This window comes from Marmota flaviventris, chromosome 6, assembly GCF_047511675.1.
Source record: "Marmota flaviventris isolate mMarFla1 chromosome 6, mMarFla1.hap1, whole genome shotgun sequence".
Classification (NCBI taxonomy): Eukaryota; Metazoa; Chordata; class Mammalia; order Rodentia; family Sciuridae; genus Marmota; species Marmota flaviventris.
Window position 1 is genome coordinate 14,668,108 of NC_092503.1, and position 27,605 is coordinate 14,695,712.

The 27,605-nt window shown below is 41.9% G+C and overlaps 1 protein-coding gene across 1 annotated transcript in view; it reads right to left on the reverse strand.

Annotated features, from left to right (window-relative positions):
• Ccdc170 (coiled-coil domain containing 170) overlaps positions 1–25,860 on the reverse strand; it is a 74,487-nt gene extending 48,627 nt beyond the window's left edge. The window contains exons 1-4 of the mRNA XM_027939412.2: positions 25,452–25,860; positions 25,217–25,344; positions 3,309–3,437; positions 1,681–1,937 (exon numbers count right to left, since the gene is read on the reverse strand). Of these exons, the coding sequence (XP_027795213.2) occupies positions 1,681–1,937; positions 3,309–3,437; positions 25,217–25,344; positions 25,452–25,860 (923 nt within the window). The remainder of the gene's footprint in view (positions 1–1,680; positions 1,938–3,308; positions 3,438–25,216; positions 25,345–25,451) is intronic.
• Positions 25,861–27,605: the final 1,745 nt, after the last annotated feature.

The window sequence follows — 27,605 nt, forward strand, 5'->3', positions numbered from 1 at the left end:
AATATTAGAGACATGAAAGAGATGACAAATCTCCCTCTCTCCACCACAAGAAGGCATTCATCTGCAAACCAGGAAGTGGGTTCTCACCAGGGAATGAACTGTCCAGCCCCTTGATCTTACACTTTCAGCCTCCAGAACTATAAAGGAATAAATATCTGCTGTGTAAGCCAGTCTATGGTATTTTTATAGCACCTCAAACTAAGACAGAAATTAATATCAGGAGTGGGGTGTTAATGTTTCAAATGTCTAATGCAATATCCAGTAGTTATTGGGGTGACCACAGAAGCAGTCAGAATGTAGGTTCACTTTGAAGGTAGATAGGATTGGGATTGCTAAAGAACCAAATATGAGTATGAAAGAGAAATAGAACCAAGGATGATATTAAGATTTTGGACCTGATCAACTAGAAGAATGGGAATTATCCTTGAAGAAAATAAGGAAATTTGTGCAGAAGGATTGTGTGGGAACGTCAAGAGCAGAGTTTTAGACGCATTAAGTTTGAGGTGCCTGATGGACCAGGTGGAGAGATGTGGGTAAGATGGTGGGTCTTGAGTTGTGGAAGGAGATTCAAGCTAGATACAGAAATGTGGGTGTCACCAGCACTTAGATCATGCTTAAAGTCATGAGACCAAATGACAAAGAAATGAGAAGAGATTTGAAGACTGAGCCCGAGGCACTCCAACATTTAGAAGTCAAGGAGATGAAGGAAATCAGCAGAAGAAACCACATGAGAGGATAAGAATGGAAACGGTCATGTTCAATGTCCTGGAGACCAACAGAAGAAAGGGACTCTAGGAGAACGGAGGGCTGTGACTGATGTGCTGCTGACAGGTCAAGCGAGGCGAGGCTGACCACTCACCCTGCACTGGGCAGTCACTGGTGGTCTAAACGAGTGATTCTGTGGAGCAGCCCTAGGAGAGAGGAGAGCACTTGGAGATGGTGATGTGATGGTGGCGTGCAAGCATGGAGAAGTTTTGCAGGAAGTGGGAGAGGAGGAGGACAGGAGCTAGGGTGTTGCTTTATTTTTTAAAATGGGACAAGCAAAATAAACACCATGCATTTTATTAATAAAGACATTGGAGTCATGTATAGAATTTTTTGAATATATTTTAGAAGCAACCGGGTCCCACTTTTGTCTTAATGATCACCTCCTTATGAAACCAAGTGTGGAAAAATCTAAGTTTTAAGAGTCCTTTGTGTAAACTGGTAATAAAACCTAATGAAGAACATTTGGGTGGTCTGGCGTACAAGCACTGGAGAAGTTTTGCAGGAAGTGGGAGAGGAGGAGGACAGGAGCTAGAGTGTTGCACTCCAGGATTTTTATAACTTCTTCTGAGTAAATGCCTCCCTCTGCAGACAAGCCTGTCACCTCAGGGTTAAACCTCTACTTAGAGAAAATCTTCCCGTTTTGCATATGCTGTGTTTTTACAAGCTTCGTCTATAGGACAAACCCCTGCTTAGGACAATCTTGTATTTGTTGAGACACTTGATGAGACTTAGAAAGAGCTAGGAAAAAGCTTTTAAGACTCTAAAGATATCTAGAGTTAATAATATGTGTTTTTTAAATTGAGTTTCATGGTCAGATAATACAAAATATTTGAAGTTTATTCAAAGACATATCTTGCTCCAAAGCTAGTATGGATCATTCACTAAACCGAGAACATATTGCAGTATCCTTACTGTAATTTCTCCTCTAGTTCCACAACTCTCTTCATTAACTCCTGATTCTCCTTGATTGCAGCGTGAGCTGTGAGTTCCGTTCTGATTTTAGAAGCAGAAAGTGCAGCTGATTCTTCTTCTAGCTCTTGAACTCTGTCCCTCAAAGAGGTGAGGAGAGATGATTTTCTGGCATTGTTTTCTTTGTAATTCTCCATTTCAGCCTTTAGCTCTTGACAGGAAACTTCTTTGGAAAGCATCTTGGAGCGCAGGTCTCGAAGCTAACAAAAAAAAAAAAAAAAAAGAGATAAAGGAATCTAATGGCATACCACTTGAAGTACCAGTTAGAAATCCAAAACCATAATTTAAAATCTTATACTATTTTTCATGACTTAATCCAGGTTTAATTTCTTTTTCTCATATTTCTATCTGTATTTCAAGTAGGAAATTATATTTTAATAATGGATTTCATGTTCTGTCTTTTTCAAAACCAATAGAGCAATGATTTTCGTCTCATTCAGGAAACATTTGTGGTGGGATTACAAAAAGTAATAAATATATTTTGCAGCAGTAACCCATTTTCTATATCCAGTATTGCTGCTTTTGCTTCTTATAAACAATGATTCAAGGAACCTACAAGCCACACTCTGTGATTTCACAGCCACAACTATTTCTCAAATAAATACAGACTATTTGATATATCACTATATTTCTTCTACTAGCCTTCTGGACCATAATTGTTGGTGAAAAAATAACATTCAGATTTCTGAAAAAAAAAATATGAGAGCAAAGGAAAATCCTTATTGCATTTATATGAAATGGGGACATTTTGAATTTTATGAGCTCTCTGGCATCAAAATGCTCATCAATGTACATATCCTACCAAACTAAGATGTCAGGTCTCTCCTACAAGAACACTTGATAAATTTTATAAATGCAAGGCATTTCTTTGGAACTATAAGTGTACTTGCATACATCCCCCCCTTCTCTCTCTCTCTCTCTCTCTCTCTCTCTCTCTCTCTCTCTCTCACACACACACACACACACACACACACACACACACAGTATCAACACATCTTTCAGGGGGGTCCTGGCGGCCTCAGGGAGATTGCTTGTTATCTCACAGGCCAGCCTAGATTCCTAGAGACCACTGGGCTAGGAGCAGAATGAGTCTAGGGAGACTCAAAGCTCTACTGTAGACCTGATCTAGCCTAGAGGGCAGGTGGACCCCAAATGTCTTACTAGAATTTCCCCAGCCAATCAAAACTTCCATAAGAAAGGAATTCAGATTTCCCTCCTAAGGCGCCATATTGCAAGCAATCCACAGTAAAGGACAATATTCCCAGAGAGGCTAAAAGTTCCCCAAGGCCCTTGCAGCTTCAACCCAAAGTCCTCAGGTGCCCTCTGGTCACTTAAGGCTGCAGGGCTTTCTGAGATTCAAGCCAGGCCAAGCCACCTTGCTTTGCAGTGTGGAAATGCACAACCCTTCAGGAATTCTAGGGGATGGGCTCACCAGAAAAGAAGAAGTGCAGATTTTGCCAAAAAGCTTCAATCTGTATTCTACTATCCCACTCCTAATCTTCTGTCCTCTACTTCACCCTGTCAGAAGCTAGAAAGACCCACTTTTTGATGATAAAGGGGCACTATCTTACCTCAGACTGCGCGGATTCGAATTTGACCAAAGTTGCGGCGAGTTCACTTCGAACATTTTCAACCACATTCCGATAATGGTTTAATTGCTCCCGAGAGACAGGGACTTCCAAAGAATGATCACGAGTTTCCTGAAAGTTCCCCCAAAAAGACAAAATACAGAGAAAAAATGATAAACAATCTTTTCTGTGCAGCTGGGCAAAGCTAGATGGCATGGAAGTATTCTTCGTATTTCAAATGTGTTGAAAATGCTAACCAGAAACGTGTTGTGTTCAGATCACTTTATTCTTGTTCTCAAAATTCAAAGGGAGATCAGAGATAGCCCAGGAACTAATGAGGGGCTATCCCTGGGTGGTAGTGAGATTTGACACTTAAGGATTGACTCTTGCCATTCAGAGCATTTCCTTCCAAACAACTCAAATGCTATTTGACCCTTGCCCAGCACAGAAAGAGACAGCAAAGAACTATCAGAAGAGAAACAGCACCACACCCTCTGTATCAGGTGGTTTCCATCATTCCTCTGTCTCCTGACTATAAAGGTGATCAGCTCCTCTCTTGTCTGTTCATCAGAGATCACGGGATTTCATGTAAAAGACCATATTCTTCCTCCTCACTAAGCCCTTTTACTCTCAATCCCATAAGCTCCTGGGATCACAGAGATGCCTCGAAGAAATGCAAGAGATTAGAGATGGGGAGAGCATGGAAAGCCTTCATCCCTCCAGAAGGGAGCAGCTCTCAGCTCCACTGATGGTCACCAATGCAAAAATAAGGATCCCAGCTGGCCAAATCGTTCTGATTTTGTAAGACAAAACATATACCCAAACTTTTCAAATTGATTCTCAGTTTTGCAGCTTGAAAACTGTCAAAATGTTTTTAAAGAAAAATATGAGCCAAATAAACACTTCTGCAGAGCAGACTTGGCAGGGTTAGGCTGTGGTCAGCCTGCAGCCTCGGGTCCTGTCTCTGTTCTCCCGAGCATTAAGTCCACTTCCTTCAAGAACCACTTCTTAGTTTGGACAGATAATTGTACCCACCTCTGTGAAGTCCCTCCAGCCTAAGGTCTTTGTGAAAGAAACCCATTCATTTTTGAAGGAATATGAAAGAGGTCACATAAAGGAGAATTTCCTGGAATCTCAGTGGCCTCAAGGGACACATCAGTGAAACCATCGATGACTGCCAGCAACTACTACAGCAAGTGTTTGACATAATCATGAATGTAAAAGTCATCATAAAGCCCTTAACCTGACAACAAGCGTTGTCATGACCAGTGTGTTGTAGTTCATAGATGCCAAACAAAACTTTCTGGGCACTTAGGAACAGTCAGTGTTTGCCAGTCACAACATGCCCAAGGAGATGGTAGCTGAGTCCTCCTGGGGAGAAAGCAGAACAAGATCCATTGAAGCTTTTACTGGAGAACCACATCCTGTTCACTCTCAGGATTCAGAAGGGCCTTCTCCTCCCTAACCACCACAGCCACGTGTCCTAAACCAGCCTAAGTGAGGACATGGGTCACTTACAAGAGGTTTCAACCATGGGGTATATGGCTCGCCATTCTATAAAACCCATTAGGAAAATAAGGTCCCCTATGACTATCTTGTTCAATAACTAACATCTTTGTTTAGGAAATGGCATGATCAAGGGCTGACTCAGTGGTTAAGCACTTGCCTTGCATGCATGAGGCACTGGGTTCAATCCTCAGCACCACATAAATTAATTAATTAAAGATATATAAAAAAGAAATGGTATAGTCATATTATTTTTATATCTCCTTCCAATGAAAAAATATTATGTCCATTGAATGTAAAACTAAAAGCCAGACAAGACAATTCAGAAATTCATTTTAGGAGGTTACAACCTAATGCAAAACAGTACCAAAAGAATTATCTTCAAACATTCATGGGTAAATTAAACTATATATTAAGATAGGATGGGGCTGGGGTTATCACTCGGTGCTAAGCACTCGCCTAGCACACAGAGGCCCTGAGTTGACTCCACAGCATTGTGGGAGATGGGGGAGAAAAAGAAGGGGAAGAAGAGGAGGAGGAAAAAAGAAAAAAAATACCCAAATATTTAATACAAAGATATTCAAAAAGGTGAGTGTTAGCAATTTAAAAAAAAAAAATCTGCAATTGCAAACATTAAAAAAAACTACAGATCTAGAATAATGTTAACATGAAGGAAAAAAAGGAAAAGAAAATGATACAAATGCACAATAAAATCATATTCAGCCAGGCACGATGTAATCCCAGCTATTTAAGAGGCTGAAGCAGGAAAATCGCTAGTTCAAAGTCAACCTAAGCAACTTACAGAGACCCTGTCTCAAAATAAAGAATAAAAAGGTTTGGGGGTATAGTTCAGCAGTAAATTGCTCCTGGGTTCAATCCCCAGCACCAAATAATAAATAAATAAATAAAATTATATTCAGTCAGTAAAAATCACATTTAGGAGACTACATTGTTTTTTGTTTTGCTTTGAAACATGGTCTCACTAAATTCCTTAAGCTAGACTTAAACTCATGATCCCCCTGCCTCAGCCACCCAAGTAGCGGGGATTATAAGCATACACCACTATGACCACCAAATGCTTACCCTTCCCCCCAGACTCACCCAGGTGTGGGTGATCAAATCCTAGGCATGATGTACAAGCACTCTACCACTGAGCTATTTCCCCAGGCCAGTTTTGGGGAGACTTTAGTCATATGAAAAAATGCAGTGTGTGTGTGTGTGTGTGTGTGTGTACTGGGGATTGAATTAAGGGACTCTTAATCAGGGAGCCACATCCCCCAGCTTTTTTATATTTTATTTAGAGACAAGGTCTCACTGAGTTGCTTAAGGCCTCGCTAAGTTGCTGAGGCTGGCTTTGAATTCACAATCTCCTGCCTCAGTCTGCCAAACTACTAAGATTACAGGCATGCATCACCGAACCCAGCTAAATGCAATATAAATTTTAGTTTAAAAAAAACAAAATACAAAATGGTATATACACTTTCATTTTAGTTGTGTAAAATAATTTTATGCAAAAGAAAAAAAGTTTTATTAGAACTTAGAAAATTTGTAAACACCAATAAATTAGTAAGAAAATCACAAATGACCCCATAAAAAGGACCCAACATATAAGCAGGAAATTTCCATTAAGAGAGATACAAGTGGAAGTAAAATATAAAATATGAAAAGATACTCAACTTCCCTAAGATTCAGGGCAATACACATTAAAACACAGACACACCAATTTTTGTATAGCAGATTGGGCAAAAAATAAGAAATTTGATACTACCAAGTGTCAGCCAAGTAGAAGGGAAGAGTTATTTTCCTATATAGCTTCTAGGAATATAAAATGAGTATATCCTTCAGATGCCTTACCAGTTTGTTTATATCTTTCAAGAATGGAGATGTAGAGGGGCTGGGGTTATGGCTCAGCGGTAGAGCGTTCGCCTGGCATGTGCAAGGCACTGGGTTTGATCCTCAGCACCACATAAAAACAAATAAATAAAATAAAGGTATTGTGTCACTACAACTAAAGAACTATTTTTAAAAAAAAAAAAGAATGTAGATGTAGGGCTGGGGGTATAGCTCAGTGGTGGAGTGCTTGCCTAGTGTACGCAAGGCCCTGAGTTTGATCCAGTTATGGTGTGGTTTAAAATGCCAATGCCCACCCCCCAAGGCTCTTGAAACCATCAATATAGCAGTGTTCAGAGGTGGGGTTTAGGAAAGTGGTTGGATCATGAGGGCTCTGATCCTCATCAGTGGATCGATCCATGAGTGGATTAATAATTAGATGACATTAATGGGAGGTGGTGGAAACCTTAGGCGATGGGACTGGCTGGCGGAAGTAGGTCACTAAGAAGGAGCATGCCCTGGAACAGCATTTCTTGTCCCCAGTTTCCTTTCCTCTCTCTCTTTCTGCTTGGCACCTGCTTTGAGCTGAGCAGCTTTCTTCCACCACCTCTCCCCTTCCACCATGATGCTTCTGCTTGGAACCAGCTGACCATGGACTAACCCTCTGAAAGCAGGAACCAAAACAAATCTTCTCTCCTGTGAGTTGTTCACATCGGATGTTTTTGTCACAGCAATGGCAAACTAACAGATCCACCAGCACCACAAAAAGAATTAACTAATTAATTAAATGTAAATGAATAAGTCTCTGACCCACTTATACATTTACTGAGCCACATCCCCCAGCCCTTTTATATTTTATTTAGAGACAGGATCTCACTGAGCTCAACTCTCCAATTGGTTCCCCTTGAAAAATACTCACACATGTGCACAGAGGATACTCATAATATATCACGATTTGTAGTAGCAACAAATGGGGAAGGGGATTACTGTAAAAATATTAAGCCATTTCCGTACTGTAGAATCTGATGCAACAGGTAATATGAGATAGATCTGTATGTTGGGGCATACTAATATCCTCAAGAAATATCACTGAACAAAAACAAGACAGCATTCATCCATAGTTTGATACTTGTTCTCACAAAGCACATACAGGAGGAAAAGTACCACTGCATGTATTTACTATGAATATATAGGACAAAAAGAGAGAAAGACCCACAGAGCACCCAGTCACCTAATGACGGTACTTTCTCTGCAGGGGACAGTAGGACGCTAGTACTGGAGCTGTGGGTAGGGACGCAGTGTTTTGATCTTTTTTCAAGAAAGATATATTTATGCATTATTTTTACAACTAAATATAATTTAAAGAAAAGAAAAACATTGAGAAGAAAATGCTTACTGTGGTTATCATTTAGTTCCAGGGCTAGATTTTATTTTCTTCTTTATTATACATTTCCATATTTTCCAAAATCTTTTTCAACAACCATGTATTACTTTCATCCTTCTTAAATTTTCAAAAATAAGACAAAACCCAGGAGCCTTGCTCCATAGCATATATATGAACACGATGACAAGAAATGACAGTGGGCAGCCTGGACACAAGCACATGTGACAGCTGACATTTCAGAGGGTTGCTGTCTTAATTCAGCCCTCCGGGAGTTCATAAAATTTTTTGAAAGTCCTTCAACTTTTCCTGTAAGTATTAAGCAATCTTCACCTTAAAACTTTTTTCTTAGCCTATTCAAAAATGGCAAGATTAAGAGCTCATCCATTTGTCATCACACGAGGACCATCTAAGTTATTAGGCACCTCTCAGCTAACCCAGGAAGCAATTTTATATTAATTTTAAATATCCAACTATGTATGATTTGATTTTGCTGCTGATATTATTATGATAATGATTGCAATTGCCTCACAGGGTGGCTCAGCGTCTTTTCAGAAAAAAAGGATGGTTTCAAAGCTCAGTGGCATAAAGCTTATTCATAGTTCAAGTAGACAACGTGTCCCATTATCTGATCTGTGGACAATGTCTTGGGCCAGTCCTGCTAGTATGGCATTTAGTTGTCTTATTATTCCATGGACAAGAGAGAGAGAGAGAAAATCACTGCCTGCCTCGGACACACAAAAGCTCCTAAATCCATCCCACCCTTTCTTGTTCCCCATGGTTCCAAACTGCAGTGCAGACTTGCATTCCTGCAGACTCCGGCATTGCGGCATGCTTCCTTCTGTCTCTGCAAACTCATGTTTCCAGTGGTGCCCAGTGAGGAATCCCCTCTAAGACACTCCCCCCTATTGTCTGCCTTCACTCCAACTAGTAAAGTTTCTCCCTTAATTTATCCTCCATAAATTGTCTCATAAGTTGCCTTTCTCCCACCTAATCATTACTACAAGCAATTTTTGGCCATTCATCCGTTTTCCTCCCTACCTGGACGGACTTTCCTGAGCCTCCTGCTTTTCTTTTTCCTTTCCCTGCACCTGAACTCTGGTGCGCCTTCGTGGGTGCAGTGGACCATGTGACGGGTGTGGGGTCCAGGGAGTCAACCTGCTCACCTGCACCTTAGCAGCGATGGGGCACGTTGGGAAGAAGACATTGCTGCTAAAACCAAGTATCACAAAAAGCTGATCATATTATCCTTACATTGTCCTACCATCCTTTTCCCCTTAGGCATTACTCTTATTTACTTGAAGCCCCTTCTAACCTAATATTCCTGTTGAAAAGAATACACCATCCCCAGAACCCCAGGGGGAAACCAAGAGAATACACTGGTCTAAAATCGTCTGGCTTTACTAAAGACATTGAGTCTTCTCCTCGTGGGGTGTGCAGGGGCCGCAATGAGAAACACTGAGGTGCCAAAGGCTTTTGAAGACCTGCTTTCAGTACTGGTTATAAAGTATCTTATATATTTATACATGCATATATATCAGAATACATACATTCACATATAAGGATACATATGTATGTGTATGTATGTATATGTATATGTACAATTTGTTCACAACCAATATGTCCTGATCCAGAAACTTCTCCCATTGCTCTACACCATAACCCTGTGAGTGGGCGTTGTTCCTGTCCCTTCACTTAAAAATTAGGCAAGTAAAACTTAAAAGGAATTTTGTTGTCATATTTTTTTAAGTAGGAATAAAAGAAAAGAAGAAAGAAAGACACAAAGGAGGGAAGGAAGGAAGGAAGGAAAGAAAGAAGGAAGGGAGAAAGGGGAGGGAGGGAAAAGCAGAAGAACTGGTGGTAGTTCTTGAGCAATGATTACTTCTCTGTGCTGTATAATTAAAAATGAGTCAACCGTATCCCAAAAAACATAGGCCACTGTTTTCTCTGATATGGAGATGCTAACACACAATAAGTCGGGCGGGGCTAGGGAACAATAGAGATACTTTGGATTAGGTAGAAGGGAGTGAGGGGGGAGGGGTCGTGGGGGTGGGAAGGATAGTAGAATGAATCGGACACTATGATCCTATGTGCATATATGATTACAGGACCACTGTGATTCCACATCGTGTACAACCAGAAGAATGAGAAGTTATACTCCATATAAGTATGATGTGTCAAAATGCATTCTATTGTTATGAGCAGCTAAGAGAGCAAATAAATTTAAAAAAAAAAAGTATGCCTAATGAGGGCTGGGGATGTGGCTCAAGTGGTAGTGTGCTCTCCTGGTATGCGCGGGACACTGGGTTCCATCCTCAACACCACATAAAAATAAAAAATAAAAATAAAGATACTGTGTCCACCTAAAACTAAAAAATAAATATTAAAAAAAAGTATGCCTAATGGACAGGCATGTAAAACATCCCAGGTACTGTTGGGGGACTCTGATTAACACTCTATGACCCGCAGTTCTTCCAGTTCTTGGTCATGTTCATGGTGTACAGTGTCTATTAACACAGGAATTAGTAAACTACTACATCCATAAGAAGAGAATCTAGAAAGCAGTTACAAGAACCAGTCTATATCTATTTGGAGCAAATAGATAGACCTCAAAAGCATACTGTTTTTTAAGTAAGTTAGAGAACAAAAGTAACAACATGATACTTTTTATGTTTTAAAAGTGAATGCTAAGTAAAATAAGGTATTTTCCCTGGGTGCAAATATGAACGCAAAAAGTATTGTCAATGGTCTCAAAGACACCCACCAGACCTATACAATTATTAACTCTGGAGAATGGAGGGAAAGATCAAGATTACAGGTGATTGCCAAAGGGAACTACAGCATATTTCGCAATACTCTACTTTTTAAAGGGAAAGTGACTAACCTTAATGCGCATATGTATCAGAACATCACATGCTGTCCCAACATAAATATGAAGAATTTTACACCTTTGGTATCAGTTTTAGAAGATTTAATTTTTTTAAAAAAGTGACTAATTTTCATATTAAAATTAATTTCTTACCACCAGTGAAACTCCATATCATGTACAACCACAAGAATGGGATCCTAATTAGAATAACATACTCTAGGTATGTGTAATATATCAAAACACTCTACTGTCATGTATATCTGAAAATATTAAAATCCCTTAAAAATTTCTTAATTGTATAAGTAAAAGACAACTGAAAGCATTTTAAGGGTCCAAATTACTTGGTTCTCAGTTGGTATATCCTAATTTTCTTTGCTGTAGAACTTTGAGACGCTGAATACTACATCTGTAAATTCTTACTGGCTGCAGAAGCAACAGGAAACTGTGAACTTGAACCCCAGCATGCACTAAGAGGCAGTAGGAAAGAGAACCACTGAGTTCCAGCAGTGCTTGGGATGCACTTGGTGTGCAAGGATAATGTGATGACTGCATTGGGGACAGGAAATTCACTGCTAAAATGAATGGTACATAAATTATATTGTAGCCAAAATATGAAGTGCCTTCAAGATTTAAAACAAGAATTCAGTGATTTTTTTTTAACTAACTGGAGAAATATCTCCAATTAACAAAGGATAAATTAGAGGGAAAAAAAAATACCTATCTGGCTTCTGTGTTGCACTAACTCCTTGCTTTCTCTCCCAAGGTGGCCCTTAGCTTTGCCTAAAGAAAACTCAACAAAATGGTGCTTCATCTTCCCTAGCAGCCATTTCTTCGGTTAGAGCACTCCACCACCTCCAGCAAACACACAATCCTGACAGCAACAAAGCCTCCATTGGGAAATAACCAGAAGGTGGAAAATGTTAGCAACCGTAAGCAAATAATCCACTTCAGAAAGAAGTCAAACAGTGTTTAGCCTTCCTACAAGAATTCTTGCAAAGAGACAAAGAAAGATCTTTGTCTTTTTAGACAAAGTTTAGAGAGGTTTTTAGAATTATTTTCCCTCCATTTTGTTCCCAAAATAAGTGAGAGTAAAGGTAGATTCATACCTCCGCCGTGGTCCTCAGCAACCCTCTCTAGCTTCCATGAGGATGACCCGTGTCCTCAACACCCTCTTCAGGACAGATGTTGTAGGCTCCTGGCTAGGAACCCCATCCTTCCCAAAGAAGGGATTCATCGCCTCCTTAACCACCAGAGCTCACCTCAGTCTGCCCAGGACCCGCAGCCTCTCCTCCCCTAAAGCTCCAACCCAGAGAGTAGCAGGAGGCAGCTTGAGAATTGAAAAAGGAATCAGAAGTCAACGGGGAAAATCAGCTTGGCCAGTGAGTGTGTCCCAACATAACCCTCTTGCTCCTCCAGTACTGACAATTCTGTAGAACCTGACCAGTCTACACTCCCTCGGCTACGCTGCTCTGTCTCAGCTCTCTTCTCATAGTGAGGATGCTTCTCCCTCTGGGCACTTAGCCCAGGATAAGGAATAAATAATCACATATTCCATGTCTCCCTCTCTCAAAAGACTGTGAGGCTCACTAAGCCACACCTAGCACCTACTGAGGATCTCACAGTACAAACTATAATTATTAATAGAGTTAAGGGAAAGAGTGAACGCCCTTTACTCTTTCCATTGGATGGACTAATGAAGGTTGGGTGTTCTTTTTATTAATATCCTAGTTTTCACCCTACATTTGATTCTATCTAGAATCTTATCCAATTCTCATTTGCTATGCCTAACACTATCAGCCTCAGTGGCTGGCTAATTTCTACTGGGCCCGACACCTTGGGAATGGGCAGATTTGGAAAGTCCACAGATTGTCCCATGGGAAGGAAATGGCCTGAGAGTCTCCAGTTCAGCCTCTGCAGAAACATTAACACCACAAAGCAGGAGTATATCACACCACCATGAGCTCAGACAGGAGAAGGTGCCTTATTTTTTGCTTCTACGGGTATTCTAGGACATACTCCTCCTGTATCTTGGCAGAGCCCTAAATACAGGCAAGTCCTCACTCTGCTAGTGTATCCTATAATTTTTATTGTCTGTAAAAGGCCTGGATTTTCAAGAAATGACTTTAATTCCCATCCAGAGCTTCAGGTCTAATTTCTTATTCAATGTCAAAACAAAGAAAAGAAGGAAGCGAATGAAAGTGAACAAAAAATAAAGGAGGAAAAAAAATTAAAAGAAGCCAATAAGAGTCACTTGCTTGCAATGACCTGAGCTTGATTTGGCTTTGCCAAGCAGGTAAACATGAGTCCCATGATTCACTAGGGCGATGAGGGAGAGCAGACCAGCTGCTCAGTAACAGCACACCTCCCTACAGAAGAAATCACAACAAATTTCAAAACCACAAAATAATCCAGTGGCCTAAGAGCAAGTCCTTGTCTGTTAAAGCACTTCTACAACAGGATCAAAACAAATGTACAGGGTGGGTCTGATCAATTCAGGGCCCTATATTTTAGCTAATTGTAAAGTTCTATGGAGCTTTAAAAAATCTGTTCACATTAAAGTGATAATTTCTTAAACTGAACTCAATGAAAGTCACAAGCAAACTGATTAACTCCAGGTTCAATTTTAAGCAATGAGCATTCGTATTGGACGTATCTCCAAGACTAATAGTGAATGCAGGCCTGGGAGTGTTGCCACATGTGGAATCACTTCTATAAGAGGAATGGCAGGTGGCTAGATGGGACATTTTCTCTCTCTGTCTCTCTCTATATGTATGCTCTCTCTGCGGTTGATGCTAATCTGTTCGTTCTAACAAACTCCTCAAGCATAGAAGGACTCTCAGTGACACTGCCCTCTATACCAGTCAGGGTTCTCCAGGAAGCCAACTCCTTCCGTGACTTGGAGGGGTACTGTGTGGGTAGGTATTAACTTGGGGACTATGAGGAGGTACCTCAGGCCCAAATTAGGGGACCAGCCAAAGCTTTCTAGAGCTACAGAATTCTTGATCTTTAAGAACTGGGCTTTCTGAAAAAGGAGGATTTTTAAATGTTTTAAAAGGCTACTTCTGTGTATAAGTAACAACACCTTGAGGATTCACAGCCCCCACCCCCCCCAAAAAATCATTTCTTTAATTCACAGAGTGGAGAACAATCCATGATGAGAACAATCCCTGAGAAAGAGAATGTGGGGCACCAACAGAGAGGAAATGGGAGGGACATGGGACCACTGGTGCTTAGGGACACTGCCCACCCTCTCGGGGCTGCACTGAGGGGGTGGGAGTGTGCCCTCCAGCTAGCTGCCCACTCCTGGGATGCACCATGGAGACCAGAGCCTCAGAGACAAGGCCTGTGGGCTGCACAGCTCCTGGGTGGGACTGCGGGAAGTGCCCACCAGGGGTGCGAGGTGGGTCCTTCCAAGCTTCTTGAGCGCCCACTCCTCAGGCAAGGAAAAGGAAGGAGGTATTTTTCTACTCTAGACAGGACATTGCAGACAGCCTCTCAACTTGACCCTCAATGCCTGGTGCTAGCTGTATGTCACCAGTCCCCCAGAGAACTACCTATCGTGACAAACACATCCAAAGAAAAGTGTTAGGTGAGCAAAAAAGTATAGGCTGAGCAGCTGCTGCTTCCAGCTCTGTAAACTAGATGCCAGAGAGTTCATTTCTGTAGAGCAGTGACTTCTCTAAGGTCCAGTTTAATGTTTTTCAGTCTCTGGGGATCAGTGTTATAAGAAATCTCCATATGAAGACTAATTCTGTAATTAAAGTCACCAGTCCTGATGTTACATAATTGTAACACTCTGTATTTGTTTTCAAGGCCTTTGTTTCCACTGGGTGTGAGTTCTGAGAACATGATTGAGGATGCCAACTTTAACAAAGGCAGTCTATTAATAAGCTCCGGTTGCTATAACAAAACACCAGAGACTGGGTAGCTTAAAGAATAGGCATGTACTGCTCACAGTTCTATAGATCAGAAAGTCCAAGATGAGGTTATTCTTGATGAGGGCCCTCTTCCTAGCTTGCATATGGCCATCTTATCATGACAAAGACAGAGCTCCGGTCTTCATCTTCTTATCAGGACACTAACCCCATCCTAGGGGCCCCACCCTCATGACCTCATCTAAACCTAACTACCTCCCCAAGGTCCCCAGGTCCCAATATCATCACATTGAGGGTTAGGACTGCAGCAAATGGATTGCAGAGGACACAAACCTTAAATCCACAACAGGCTGCAAGCTCAATTGCACAGGGCAGGAAAAGATAAATCCGCATACACTTGGGAGCTGAGAGGGCCTGGGGATTTAGACAACGCATCCATGTTCTGTTCACCAACTCATCACCCCTGTTTCTTCCTCCTTCCTAACCCAATCCACAGGTGCCAAGTCCAAGCACAGAACCTTCCAGAGGTCCCTGGGAAGAGGAGCTCTACCTCACGGTTGCCTTCACCCACACCTAAAGAAGGCTCCCTCCTGTTCATTGATGTCGCTTCCCTCTTCTGTGTTCCAGAATGATGCAGTGTGTGGTCTCATCTCCACCGTGTTGTAGGTCTATATTCTGTTTCCTACTTTTTCCTCTGTATTAGCGGGATTTAGAGAAGCAGAGGACATGAACATAGGGACTCCGTCCACTTTCTTTGGCCAGCAGTCCAGATCAGGGATTAACATCCCCATTTTCACCGAGAGGCCTCTGAGGCCTGGAGGGCTGGAACCACTTTTCCAAGGTCTTAAGTTGAGCCCATGTTGTGGCTGGACTTGCACCTGTCTTCTACACTGTGGCTCGTGGCTCCCACTTAAGGTGACGCGTTTGTGAATACCTGCCTTACAACCAGAAAAGAGAATTATCCCTCCACGTGAATGTGTGTGTGTGTGCATGTGTGTGTGTGTGTGTGTGTGTGAAACTTCCACCTTGAAAACCCACCGCTTTTTTCACAACTGCCAGAGAGCTCAACATTCAATGTAGTGTGGCAATTTTCACAACATGTCTAACCCACAACTAGAGTGTCTGATTCTGTCCTCTCTCTCTCTCTCTCTCTCTCTCTCTCTCTCTCTCTCTCTCTCTCTCTCTCATTTCTGTTAAAAATCTCTCAAATTATTTGGGAAGTTATTAGTTTATTCATATTTCTTCCAAATTTTTGAAAAAGAAATTAACATTAAAACAGAAAACTACCAAACCTAGCGAGATCAACGAATGTGCTCTCCATAACAAAATCAGCTCATCTCCGAGTCAAGAATACTCAGGTCTCTTGACTTCTAGGTTTATTCTTTTCAAGTCAACAAATATTTACTCAGTAAATTGATGAGAAATTGATTTTCTTATTAGGGGCTTATAACAGGAAGAATCTATTCCCTCATGTCTTCAACTGAAAGAATGTGAAGGGAATAAATTTGGGGTCCTTTGGGGTCTGCTCACCCCAACCAACACGTGATAAAATCCAACGTTAATCTGAAAATGCCTCTTTCTCTCCCTGGAAAGGCTCTTCCTTCTGTGGTCTTCTTTTATTCATGACCTCAAGAACAACCTACAGCTGACGACCTCCAAATACACATGATCCCCAGTCAACACCTCCCTGTTAAGCTAGAATCTTCCTACCTAACTGCTTTCTGAATACAACCTGGGTACTACACAGGCACCTCACCCCTAACATGGATAAAGCTGGACTCGTAGCCAGGTGCAATGGCGCACCCTGTAATCCCAACAACTCGGGAGGCTGAGGCAGAAGGATCGCAAGTTCGAGGCCAGCCTTCTCCAGGGTTCTCCATCCCAGTGAATGAGACCAAGCATCCACCTTGTCACTCAAGCCAGAAACCCATGACAATCTCTGTCACCCTCTCCCCTGTTCCTGTGCCTCTGTCTTGTGGATGCTCCCACCCAACACCCTCAATGTCCTTGACCTTCGCCCAAGTCTAGATCACAGAAGGCAGGTTCCAAACAGCTGATTCCCCTCTAAGCCCAACTCGGTCCCAGCCTGCCTCGCCAACTTCATCTACCACTCTAGTCCTTCACTGTCCCCTCCAGCCACAGTGGCCTTCTACACTTGCTTGAGTGGACTGTGCTTCTCCGACCAACGGCCTCCGCACACTCTGTGCCTCCTAAAGGCCCATACCCAGTCCTTGGTCCAGCTGATTCCCACTCACCTCCCAAAGCTCAGCCTCGGATTCACTTCCTGGAAGAAGACTGCCTCACCCCCAAGTCCAGGGGACACTTTGTCCTCTGGCCTGACTTGACCTCCCTCTGACATTGGACACAGCAGGCACTCCCTCCGTGGCACTGTGCTTCCTCACCCCCCCACGCCACCGTGCTCCCCGGAGCACCTCTTCTTTCTTCATTCCTGTGCACCCCTTCTCATCCCCTGTAGCTCATCTTCCTTCACCCACTCCTCAACTTGGCCTTTTTTTTTTTTTTGAGGGGGGGAGGTACCAGGGATTGAACCCAGGGTTGCTTAAACACTAAGCCACATCCCCAGCCCCATTTTTATATTTTATTTAGAGGCAGGGTCTCCCTGAGTTGCTTGGGGCCTCACTAAGTTGCTGAAGCTGCTCTGAACTCATGATCCTCCTGCCTCAGCCTCCAGAGCCGCTGGGATTATATTCAACTTGACCTTTGCTGGATTCTGATGTCAGGACTCCTTACTCATCACTTGGGACACTCTCCCTACTTCACACCCTCCTGCAATTTCAACCACTTCCAGGATGCGATGGCTCCCAGTCTGCATCTCCATCCAGAGACCCACTGCAACATCATGTCCTGCCAGCACCTCAAGCTCAGGACCCACTGCCATTGCTCCAACACCCTCAGCCAGGCTCCGTTCCCAACCCTGTGTCTTCCCTCCAGAGCCTTCCCTGACTTCACACTCTAGCCACACTTGCCCTGGACCTTTTGTAAACTTTTATTTATTAGCAGTTATTATTTACCTAACTAAACTGTAAGCTCAACAAATTTGTGACCTGGCACGTCCATTGAATATATTTTTGCATCAATGTGTAAAAGAGTTGCAAAAATAATCCCATGAATTCAAGAATATTATTCACTTAAATCACCAAAAAGAACATTTTGCTGCGTTTTATTAAATCATTTATGTATGTGTATATCAAAGTTATGATTGTTGAATTATATGTGAGCAATCTACACACACCAGGGCCCTTTAACCCTAAATACTTCAGTATGCATCTACAAATAATGACATTCCTTTTCAGATCATTGTCAAGTTCAAAAAATCCAGCAGTGATGCCATATTATTCACCAATTGACCCAATAATGTTCCTCAGAATAACAATAAATGCATTGCATGTGGTTGTCAAATGTCAGCCTTTCCTTGTCTTTCGTAACATCTCAGTGGTGTGATAAATTGTCACGTGGCTCTTTATGGGATGCATGGAAAAGAATACAGACCCTCCCACGGAATAGCCAAAAACGATTAGCACAAGTCTAATCATGAAGAAATGCTGGACATCCCCACAGTGAGAAGCATTCGGCAAGTCACTCTTCAAATGCATCAATTCATTCCCACCGAATTGTTGTCCTGGCTTTTTCTAGGAACGCTGCCTTACAGACCTTGCAGGACTCTGCCCCAGTGTGCCGTCTCTCTCCTTGGAGAGCTGACCCGACTCAAACTGGATCCTGCCCCTCACCCCATTTTATCTCTACCTTGCAACCTTGCTTTCCTTCCTTTCAAAGCATTGACCAATCCTTGAAATGACCTTATCTGCCTGGTTAATTTTTTTTTCCCTTACTAGAATGTAATTTTTTTGAAAGTGGGCCCATATCCAACACAGTGCCTGCTTTTAAATCAGCCCAGATTTTGTAGCTGCTGAAGGAAGGAACTTCTGTGTCTTCAGTGCCTAATGAAGTGCCTGAGACCCCGTGCATGTTTACAAAGGAGTGACCAAGGCAACCTCTAACCTCTGACTAAGTAGGCAGATTATTTGTGGGTCTCATTTCCTCCTAAGTTCTCACTTTTGCTTACTGCAAACATCGACAAGATTTCAACATCAAGATTTCCTTTTTGAAAGCCAACTATCCGTTTCTTTTGTCCCAAAGTAGACAAGATTTAGGGAAATGTCATGAAATTCTTCCCCTTGGCATCGACATTGAGGTTACACTATGTTGACCGTCATGTGCCAAAACATACATTTTTGAATAAAGCTCATAGGGCAGATTCCTTTCAGAGGAAAAGTCTAAGGGTAAATTTAATCCATGAGAAGGAACTCATTTCAAACACAGAGAAATATAATTCAGATATTTATTTTTATGAGACTGACTCACTCCCTACTGAACTAAAGAGACAATTCAGATGTTTACAAGCAATATTTATTTACTCAAGCAATCTCTTCCTATAGACACAGAAGCTATAATCAATAGCTGTGCCCCTATCAGTAAGAGAAAGAATGAGGTGCTCTGTCCACCTCAGCAGAGCCTTTGAACTTCTCTGCCCTTAGATCAAAGCCACCAAAGCACCAATTTCAAAGAGAAAAAAATTGGAAGGGAAACAAAGAAAAAAAGAAACCTGAGTAAAAGAACACAGCATAAATAATTCCTGGTGTAGCAAATGTTACTCCCTTTTTCACTTAAAAAAAATTTTAAGTTGTCCTTGAACATGGAAAAAAGTAAATCTTTATAATGAGTCAACTTGATTTAAGCACAAACCAAAGAGCATTCAGTATTGTCTGAAATACACTGCACATTCTATTTGCCGACATTAAGTAAACACACACAATCTCTTCAAACATGTGCAAAAAACACCACCTCACTTTCTGTTTGAGGTTCAAAAAGTTCTCCCCTACCTGTTCTTTTTGAAGGATTTTATCTCTGTCTGCATTCAAAGGCCAGGCAGTCAAAGAATAGGGAAGAGAAAATAAATGTTATAATAAATATAACAAAGTGAAAATGTGTAAATAAATGATGAACCACTCATCGGATATTTTTAAAAACATTTTATTCTGAAATAATTTAGAATTACAAAGAAGTTGCAGATAACAACCCAGTGATTCTGTACACCCATCACCCAGCTTCCCCTAACGTTAACAACTTTCATAACCGAGGTATATTTACTAAAATTAGGAAATTAACGTTGCTACAATACTGTTAACTAAACTACAGACTTCAGTCCAATTCCATCACTTTTTTCACTGAGGTCCTTCTTGATCAGGAGCCAACCTGAGCTCGCATATGCATTTAGTTTTTGCGTTTCTCTAGTCATGATCTTGATACTTTTGAAGAACACTACCCAGTATTCTGTAGAATGTCTCTTAAGGTAGGTTTGTCTAAAGTTTTCACATGATTTGAGAGTTATCATTTGTTTGTAATAACTCTCTATATTTAACACATGGAGAAAACATCTAATTCAACCTCTATCATTAAAGTAAACTTTCTAGGCTTTTATCCAATTAATTATTACTTAATCTAAAAATATTTATTCCCCTGGGCCAAGAGAGAGAGAAAGAGTCCTGGTTAATCTCTATAGTCATGTTCCAAATGCTTTATGTATTTTATTCTTACAATAACCAAGTTTGCACTTTAGCAAAATCTTTTAATAGACCCCTTGCCAATTAACACTAACAGAGGTATAGTTAAAATCTTCTAGTCATGAATTTGCCTATTTCTCCTTACAGATTTTTTGCTCCTGTCAATTTTTGTTTTTATGTTTTGAGGCAATGTAATTAAGTGCATATACATTTAGAATTGTTACAACTTCCTGGGGCTGAGGATGTGGCTCAAGTAGTAGCGAGCTCCCCTAGCATGTGTGAGGCACTGGGTTTGATCCTCAGCACCACATAAAAATAAAATAAAGATATTGTGTCCACCTAAAGCTAAAAAATAAATATTAAAAAAAAGAATTGTTACAACTTCCTGATGAATGGGACATTTTTTCATTTGTGATGACTCTTGTTGACCTCTAGTAACCCAGTTTTTCCTGTGAGTATTTTGCATAATATTAATATGGTAATCATTTTGGGCTGTTATTTGCCTGGTATGTCCTTTTATGTACTTCTGCTTTCAACCTTTCCATATTCTTTTGCTTTGGTATTATTATAGCTTGGATGTGGAATGTCCTCACAGTCGTGTGTTGGAAGTTTGGACCCCGGTGGTACGGCAGTGTTGAGAGGTGGGGCTGGGGGACCTAATTGGATCCTGAGGGCGCTGACATCCACGGATTCATCCCTTGATGGAGTCACAGCTGAAGGGACAACTGGGAGGCGATGAAACTGCAGGAGGTGGGACACAGTTGACGGGAGTATGACCTTGGGGGCGTGCCCTTGGGGACTATATCTTGTCCCCCATCCTTTCTCTGTCTACTTCCTGGCTGTAAAGAGCTGACAGCTCTCCTCTGCCAGGACCTTCTGCCAGAAGTTCTGCCCCATCTCAGGCCCAGAGGAGTGGAACCAGCTCACTCGAGTCTATAGTCCCCTCAGTGAAAAGCTAACGCGTGTGTCTTTCATCAACATCATACACTTGGGTTTTTAAATGTGATCTAGGGCTGGGGGTGTAGCTCAGCCGCAGCCCCCGTAGTTTGTCCGCACAAGGCCCTGGTTTGACTCCCAACACTGCAAAATAAAACATTTTTTTTAATGTGATCTGTTTTTGTCAGCTGAGTATTTGGTCCATATGTATTTATTGTAATTGCTGATACACATGCACTGCTTTCGACTATCATTTTGTGTTTTATTTTTCTTCCCCCTTTTTTCTCCTTTATTGTCTTTTTTTTTTTTTGGAAGATTTACGTTTTTTCTATAACCTAGAAAAGGGGTTTCTTACTTATATTCATATGACAATATAATCTGAATAAGATATTGAATTTGATTTTGATTTATGAAAAGGAGGGGAAGAAAACAATAGAACAGAGTAAATGAGAGGAGGAAACGAGGGAGGAAATGGTTGTTTAAGAAGTAGTCATGGAGACCCCCTCATATCCATTAGAATGGCTATGATTTAAAACACAAAGAGGAAATTATAAGTAGGGTTAAGGATGTGGAAAAATTGGAACCTCTGTAAATTTCTGGAAGAAACGTAAACTAGTAGAGCCACTAGGAAAAACAACAGGGTGGCAGTTCCTCAAAAAAATAATAATAAAATTACTCTGTGATACAGCAACTCCAGTTCTGGATATGTACGCAGAAGAATTGAAAGCAGAGACTCCATGAGATATTTGTAGATGCTTATTCATAGAGCACTATTAACAACATCCACAAAGTAGAACAATCCAAGTGTTCATGGACAGATGAATGGATAAGGAAAGCATGAGATATGCATACAGTGGAATATTATTCAGCCCTAAAAAAAGGAATTCTAACACAGGCTACAATATGGATGAATTTTGAGGATAATATGCTTTGTAAAATATGCTAGTCATAAAAGGACAAATACAAATATGTATTGTTCCATTTAGGTGAGGTACCTAGAATGGTCAAAGTGATAGAGACAGAGAAGAATGGCTTTTGTTAGAGGCTGTGGGAGGGGGAATGGGAAGTTACTGTTTAATGAGTACAGAGTTTTAGTTTTGCAACATAAACAAAGATCTGGAGATGGGTAGTGGCAATGGTTTCCCAGCAACGAGAATACACTCAATGCCGCTGAACGTGTGATTTAAGGTGATAAATTTTATGTGCATTTTACACACATTTTTAACCGTGAAGTGGTGGGAGGAGAAAGGAAAACAGACTTCACTCCTTTTAACTACACATGATCAGATCTAAGCCCTTGGCTCTGAGGAACCGAAACTGTTGAGAGCTTGTGTTGCTATTTGCATTTGTTTCTCAGAAAGGCATTCCACTCACCTCTGCTTTACAGAGAGTAAAGAGGTTTGTTCAATTTCCAAATGATAATTTATATCGAAGACATCGCTTTGATTTGTGTCCTCTGGGTATGTGAAAACACACTCACCAACACAGCTAAATCGCCTTTGTCTTGTGTCCCCGACACCCTACCCAAGCACTTTTACTGAACTACTGTGATAGTTTTTTGCTGGATGATGATACTACTTTATAATCCAGTTGGATTTTTCAATTAGCAGCTTATTCCTAGTGCAAACTACTTACTGCTGAAAGTTGCTTATGAATTTCCCCAAAGCAAGTCTCTTTTCCTCCACGCTTAAGCTGTTCCACTTCAATCCCCACAATATTTGCCATCGGGGCTCATGGTGAGGCTCTGTGGGTGATTTGGTTATAGGTAAATCCATCTTGAGAAAAGTTGAGCATGAAATCTGGTTCGTGAGTGAAACCATGAATCTTTTCATGTGTCTGTTTCTCCCAATCATGAACTCTGGACTCACTGAAAGCCAGCACTGTGTCAAACTCACTTTCGTCCTTGGTGCCTGTCACAGATCCTCAGTAAATGGATGGTTGGGGTAGTTGGTGAGGTATCAGTGGAGGTGTTGGTGGTGACACCAAAGGCAAATTCTTGAAGTTATAAAGAATCACAACAGCTAATATTAATAAGCACTTATTCAGTCAGATACTCTATGGAGTGCCCTACATATTTTTAGTGTGAAATCCCAAAACAACACTATGTGATAAGTATTTTGGTCCCATATTACAGATGAGGACACTAGAGTTGAGACACTATTTGTGGTTTTTATTTGTTTTTTTGTTTTGTTTTGTTTTGTTTTGTTTTTGTTTTTGTTTTGTTTTTGGTCCTGGGGATTGAACCCAGGGGTGCTCTACCACTGACCTATATCTCCAGTCCTTTTTATTTTTTATTTTGAGACAAGGTTGTTGTCCAGGCTGGCCTCAAACTTGTGATCCTCCTGCCTCAGCCTCCTAAGTTAAGTAATAATTTTGACCAAAATGTCACAGATAAGAGATGTAACCAGGATTATATCTAGCTTTGGTTCCTTGACTCTACTTCCTCAGAAAGGTGCATACTATTATAGCTTGGTATTTTTACCTGTTTCAATGCAGCGGGTAGGAAAAGAAAACTTTCAAAATAAAGATACTTCAGTACCTCTCGTCATTTGTTAACTGAGAAAGCTGTCTCCTCTTCTATATAATGGGACATTTCTGGGCTGCCTATGCCTGCCTAAATTTTAAGGTTATCTCAGATGAAGTATTTTGTAAACTGAAAATTTAATTACAATAAATGCTGGGCTTGCTGCTTCTACTCTCGTTCTGAGTGCCACTCAGCTCTTTCAAGCCCATTAAAATCTCAGGCCTGGTGGAAATTTTCCTTTATGTAGATAGTGATTATCCTGAAAACTCTCTATTGAATCAATAGAGATTATTGATGAATCAATAAGATTATTCAATTAATATGATTACTTACTTATTGCTAAAGGAGAAAAGGTATCTTTTACAGTGGAAGAATCTGGTAGATACCACCAGTTGGGGACATCACCAATAATGGGACAAACCAATATCATGCACCTGCTGATGGGATGCACTGAGACACAACACCTCTAAAATAGCATCCTACCAAAATTTAATCATAAAGAACAGATTTTTTAAAACAAAACTGAGGAATTATTCCAAGATGAAAGAAACTGAAGAGACTTGGCAACAATATAATGTGTTGTCCTGGAAGGGAAAAAAAATTGCAATAAAGCTGGTAAATGGGATAATAGGCAAAATGCAAGTAGACAGCATGCAACAGACAGTGATATTATAACTAGATGTTCTGAGTTTGATCATTGTGCTTAGGTTAGTAAATTCCCTTATTAGAAGATACACACCAGTTTATTTAGGATGGACCCCAAAGTAAATTACAGACCTCACCATGACTGATAGACATCATGATGATGTCTAATTTACTCTGGGTCACCATAAATAAATAATATAAAGATACCACCTACTTATATATGCGCTGACTGACTTAATTAATAGAGAAAACGTATGTTGGGATAAAAGGTAATTGTGTTAAATATGTAAATGCCAGATGGAAGAAAAAACAGTTTTGTTTTTAGGACACGCTACTACTTTTCCACAAACATGTCAGGAATTGGAGAAATCTAAATGTGGGGGAGTAAGGCAACAATCAAAGGTGCCCTACATGAGAATCCTGGCAGCATATTGAAGAATTCCGAGCCATGCTCTGAATCTAACACAACCTCCAGGGATGCCCACAGTATGGTCAGCAATCCCACCCCAGCGCGACTCTCCCTTCTCTGGCAACTGCTTCAGATACAGGATACTCTGGGGGCATCCAGTGCCAGCCACGTCCAGAGGTGCATAGTAACCCAGGCTGAGCTGAGGGAGAGGGGACCTGACACCTCTAGTCCCCAATGTCTAAGCGACCTCCTGGTAGTAAATGAGTAAACGGATTCAAGGATGAGTGCATTTTAATATTCTGGAATGGTCAGCAGCTTAAAGGTCAGCAGCTTAACTCGGAGCCGGCATCCTACCCATCGGATTTGGAGGGAAAGTGCCAGGAAGCGCGTCTCGGTGGCTAAGCAGCGAGGAGGGAGCGCAGGAGCCGCCGCGCGGTCGAATTTAACCCTTTCAAAGGGTCGCAGAAGCTGCGCGGCACAACCTAAAACTCAGACGCGGTCACAAACTCCTGAGTCGCGCTGTTTCTAGGATTATCCGGCCACCCTAGTCCACGGCCCACGCGGGACGGAGCTGCTGGATGCTACCCACACTCGGGAGGAGAGGGCTGCGGACGCGCGGCGTGGGTGCCGCTCGGCGCTCGGACCCGGGACCCCGGGACCCCGGCCGGGGCCACCCCGCGCACCACTGCGGCTGGGACTGTACCTCGGGCGCTGGCGACGCGGCGTGGCTGCTCGCGTCCAGGCTCCTGGAGCCGGAGGAGCCGCGGTGGCTCATGGCAGGACTCCGGATGCGCAGAGCGCAGCGGCGCGCTGAGCCGGCGGGTGGCGCGGACGCGTCTCCTCGGGCAACGGTAAACACCGCCGGGAGGCGCCGGCATCCTGAGGCTGTCCTCCACCGCGAGCCGCTGCGACTGAGCGACCTGGGGTCCCCGGGAATGGAAGTCCGCGCTCACGGTGGGACTCCACTGTAAGCGCAGCTCCAGGTACTCTGTCCTCATGTCAGGGACAAGGGAGAACGAGTGGTCTCCGGCGCACGTGAGGTATAGGCAGTCACCTACATAATGGTGATTGGAGCATTTATTTAGCACCCAGTGTGTGCAAATGCGCCTGCGAGTTCCAAGGCCCCCTTCACAGGCATGCAACCGGTATGCCGCACAGGCCCGGGTATAATGCCCTGCTGTTCCAGTCTTGAAATTCCTGGTTCAGATTCCTTGAAACTTTGCGAGTTTCATTTTGTACTGGGCTTTGCAAATTATGTGGCCTGTCCTGGTGAGCTTTCTTTTATTTAACCTTAGCAACAACCCTGCAGGAAAATAGAGGTGATGGTAATACTAGGGTTAGTGACAGCACGGCTTCTCATTCTGAAATCCAGGTGCCCTAACATGAGGTGTTCTAATCGCTCTTTAAATGAAACAGGATTACAAAGTGGGTATTAGAATAATGTAATGCACTTTTAAGATAAGGCAACCAACCCTCAAGGAAGAATGAAATAAATTGTTCAAGAATATATAAATGACAAATAGTTGGGTGACAATAAGACCCCAGATCAGAAAACTAAAGCATAGAGAGTAACCTGTCCAAGGTCCATTAGGGAAGTCCCTAATGAAACAAAAGCTTTTGGAAATCTCCTATTAATAGTATAGGAAGATTAATAGTATAATATAATTAATAGTATAATTTTTAGAAAATGTGTTTTCCAGTGGCAGTTTTTTCTGGCTATAAAATCACTACAAAGGTGCTTAATTTTCAGCAAACTGACACTACCAGAGGACACACAAAGTCAATGAAAACTCAAGAGAGGGCTGGGGCTGTAGCTAAGTGGTAGAACACTTGCCTTGCAGGTGTGAGACCCTGGGTTCCATCCTCAGCACCACTTAAAAAAACAAATAAGTAAGTAAATAAAGATATTGTGCCCATCTACAACTAAAAAAAAAAATTTAAAAAAAGAAAACTCAAGAGAACCAACCTGAAAAAGTCCTTCTCTATAAACTGCATACATCCTTTTGCTCCATAATTCCATGTCACAAAGTCTAATTCTATTCACTTTGGTTAACCTTGCATCTCTTCTTCGTGAGAACAGGAGATAGGAATTGGCACCGTCTTAAACATCCTTGTTAGACAGCTTTTCTCTGTGTGAGGTGCAGCAGGTGTTTCTGAGGTGACGGGGGGCAGAAAAAGTGCTCGCCCAGCTTTGCCCCAGTGCCTGTGAACTTTCTGAGATGTCAAGGCATGAGCCATGTGACTTTTCAAGGCAGCATCTAATGATGGGGTCTGATGATGTTTAGGGAGTTGAGAAGCAGGACTCTGAGGGCTGCACCTTCGAGGGGACTGCAGGGAACTCCCAGGGCACAGCATCTGGAGCTGGATGGGGCACTGCAAGTATGAGGGCAGTTTACACTCAGGAGGGAAGTGAAATGACCAAGCACACTCCAGTCCAGACTTCCCACAAAGCTCCACACGTGGGCAACACTCTGGGGTGCCTAAAACCCCAGTAGAGACTTCGGATCGTCTTTAAATGACAAGGGAGACAGGAAGCTGCCAGAGTTGTGACCTTGTACACATCCTCTACCTGCATCTTTATGGAAGAGAGATGTTCCTAACTAGACACCAGGCTGAATTTGTTTCAGGTAATGTAGACTCTTAAGCTGATAAGCTTTGGAAGAACAATTCTTTGTTGTGAATGCTGCACCCAAAGAAGGTAACAGACAGTGCTAGACCTTGATAGGGTTGGTGAGGGGGCTGG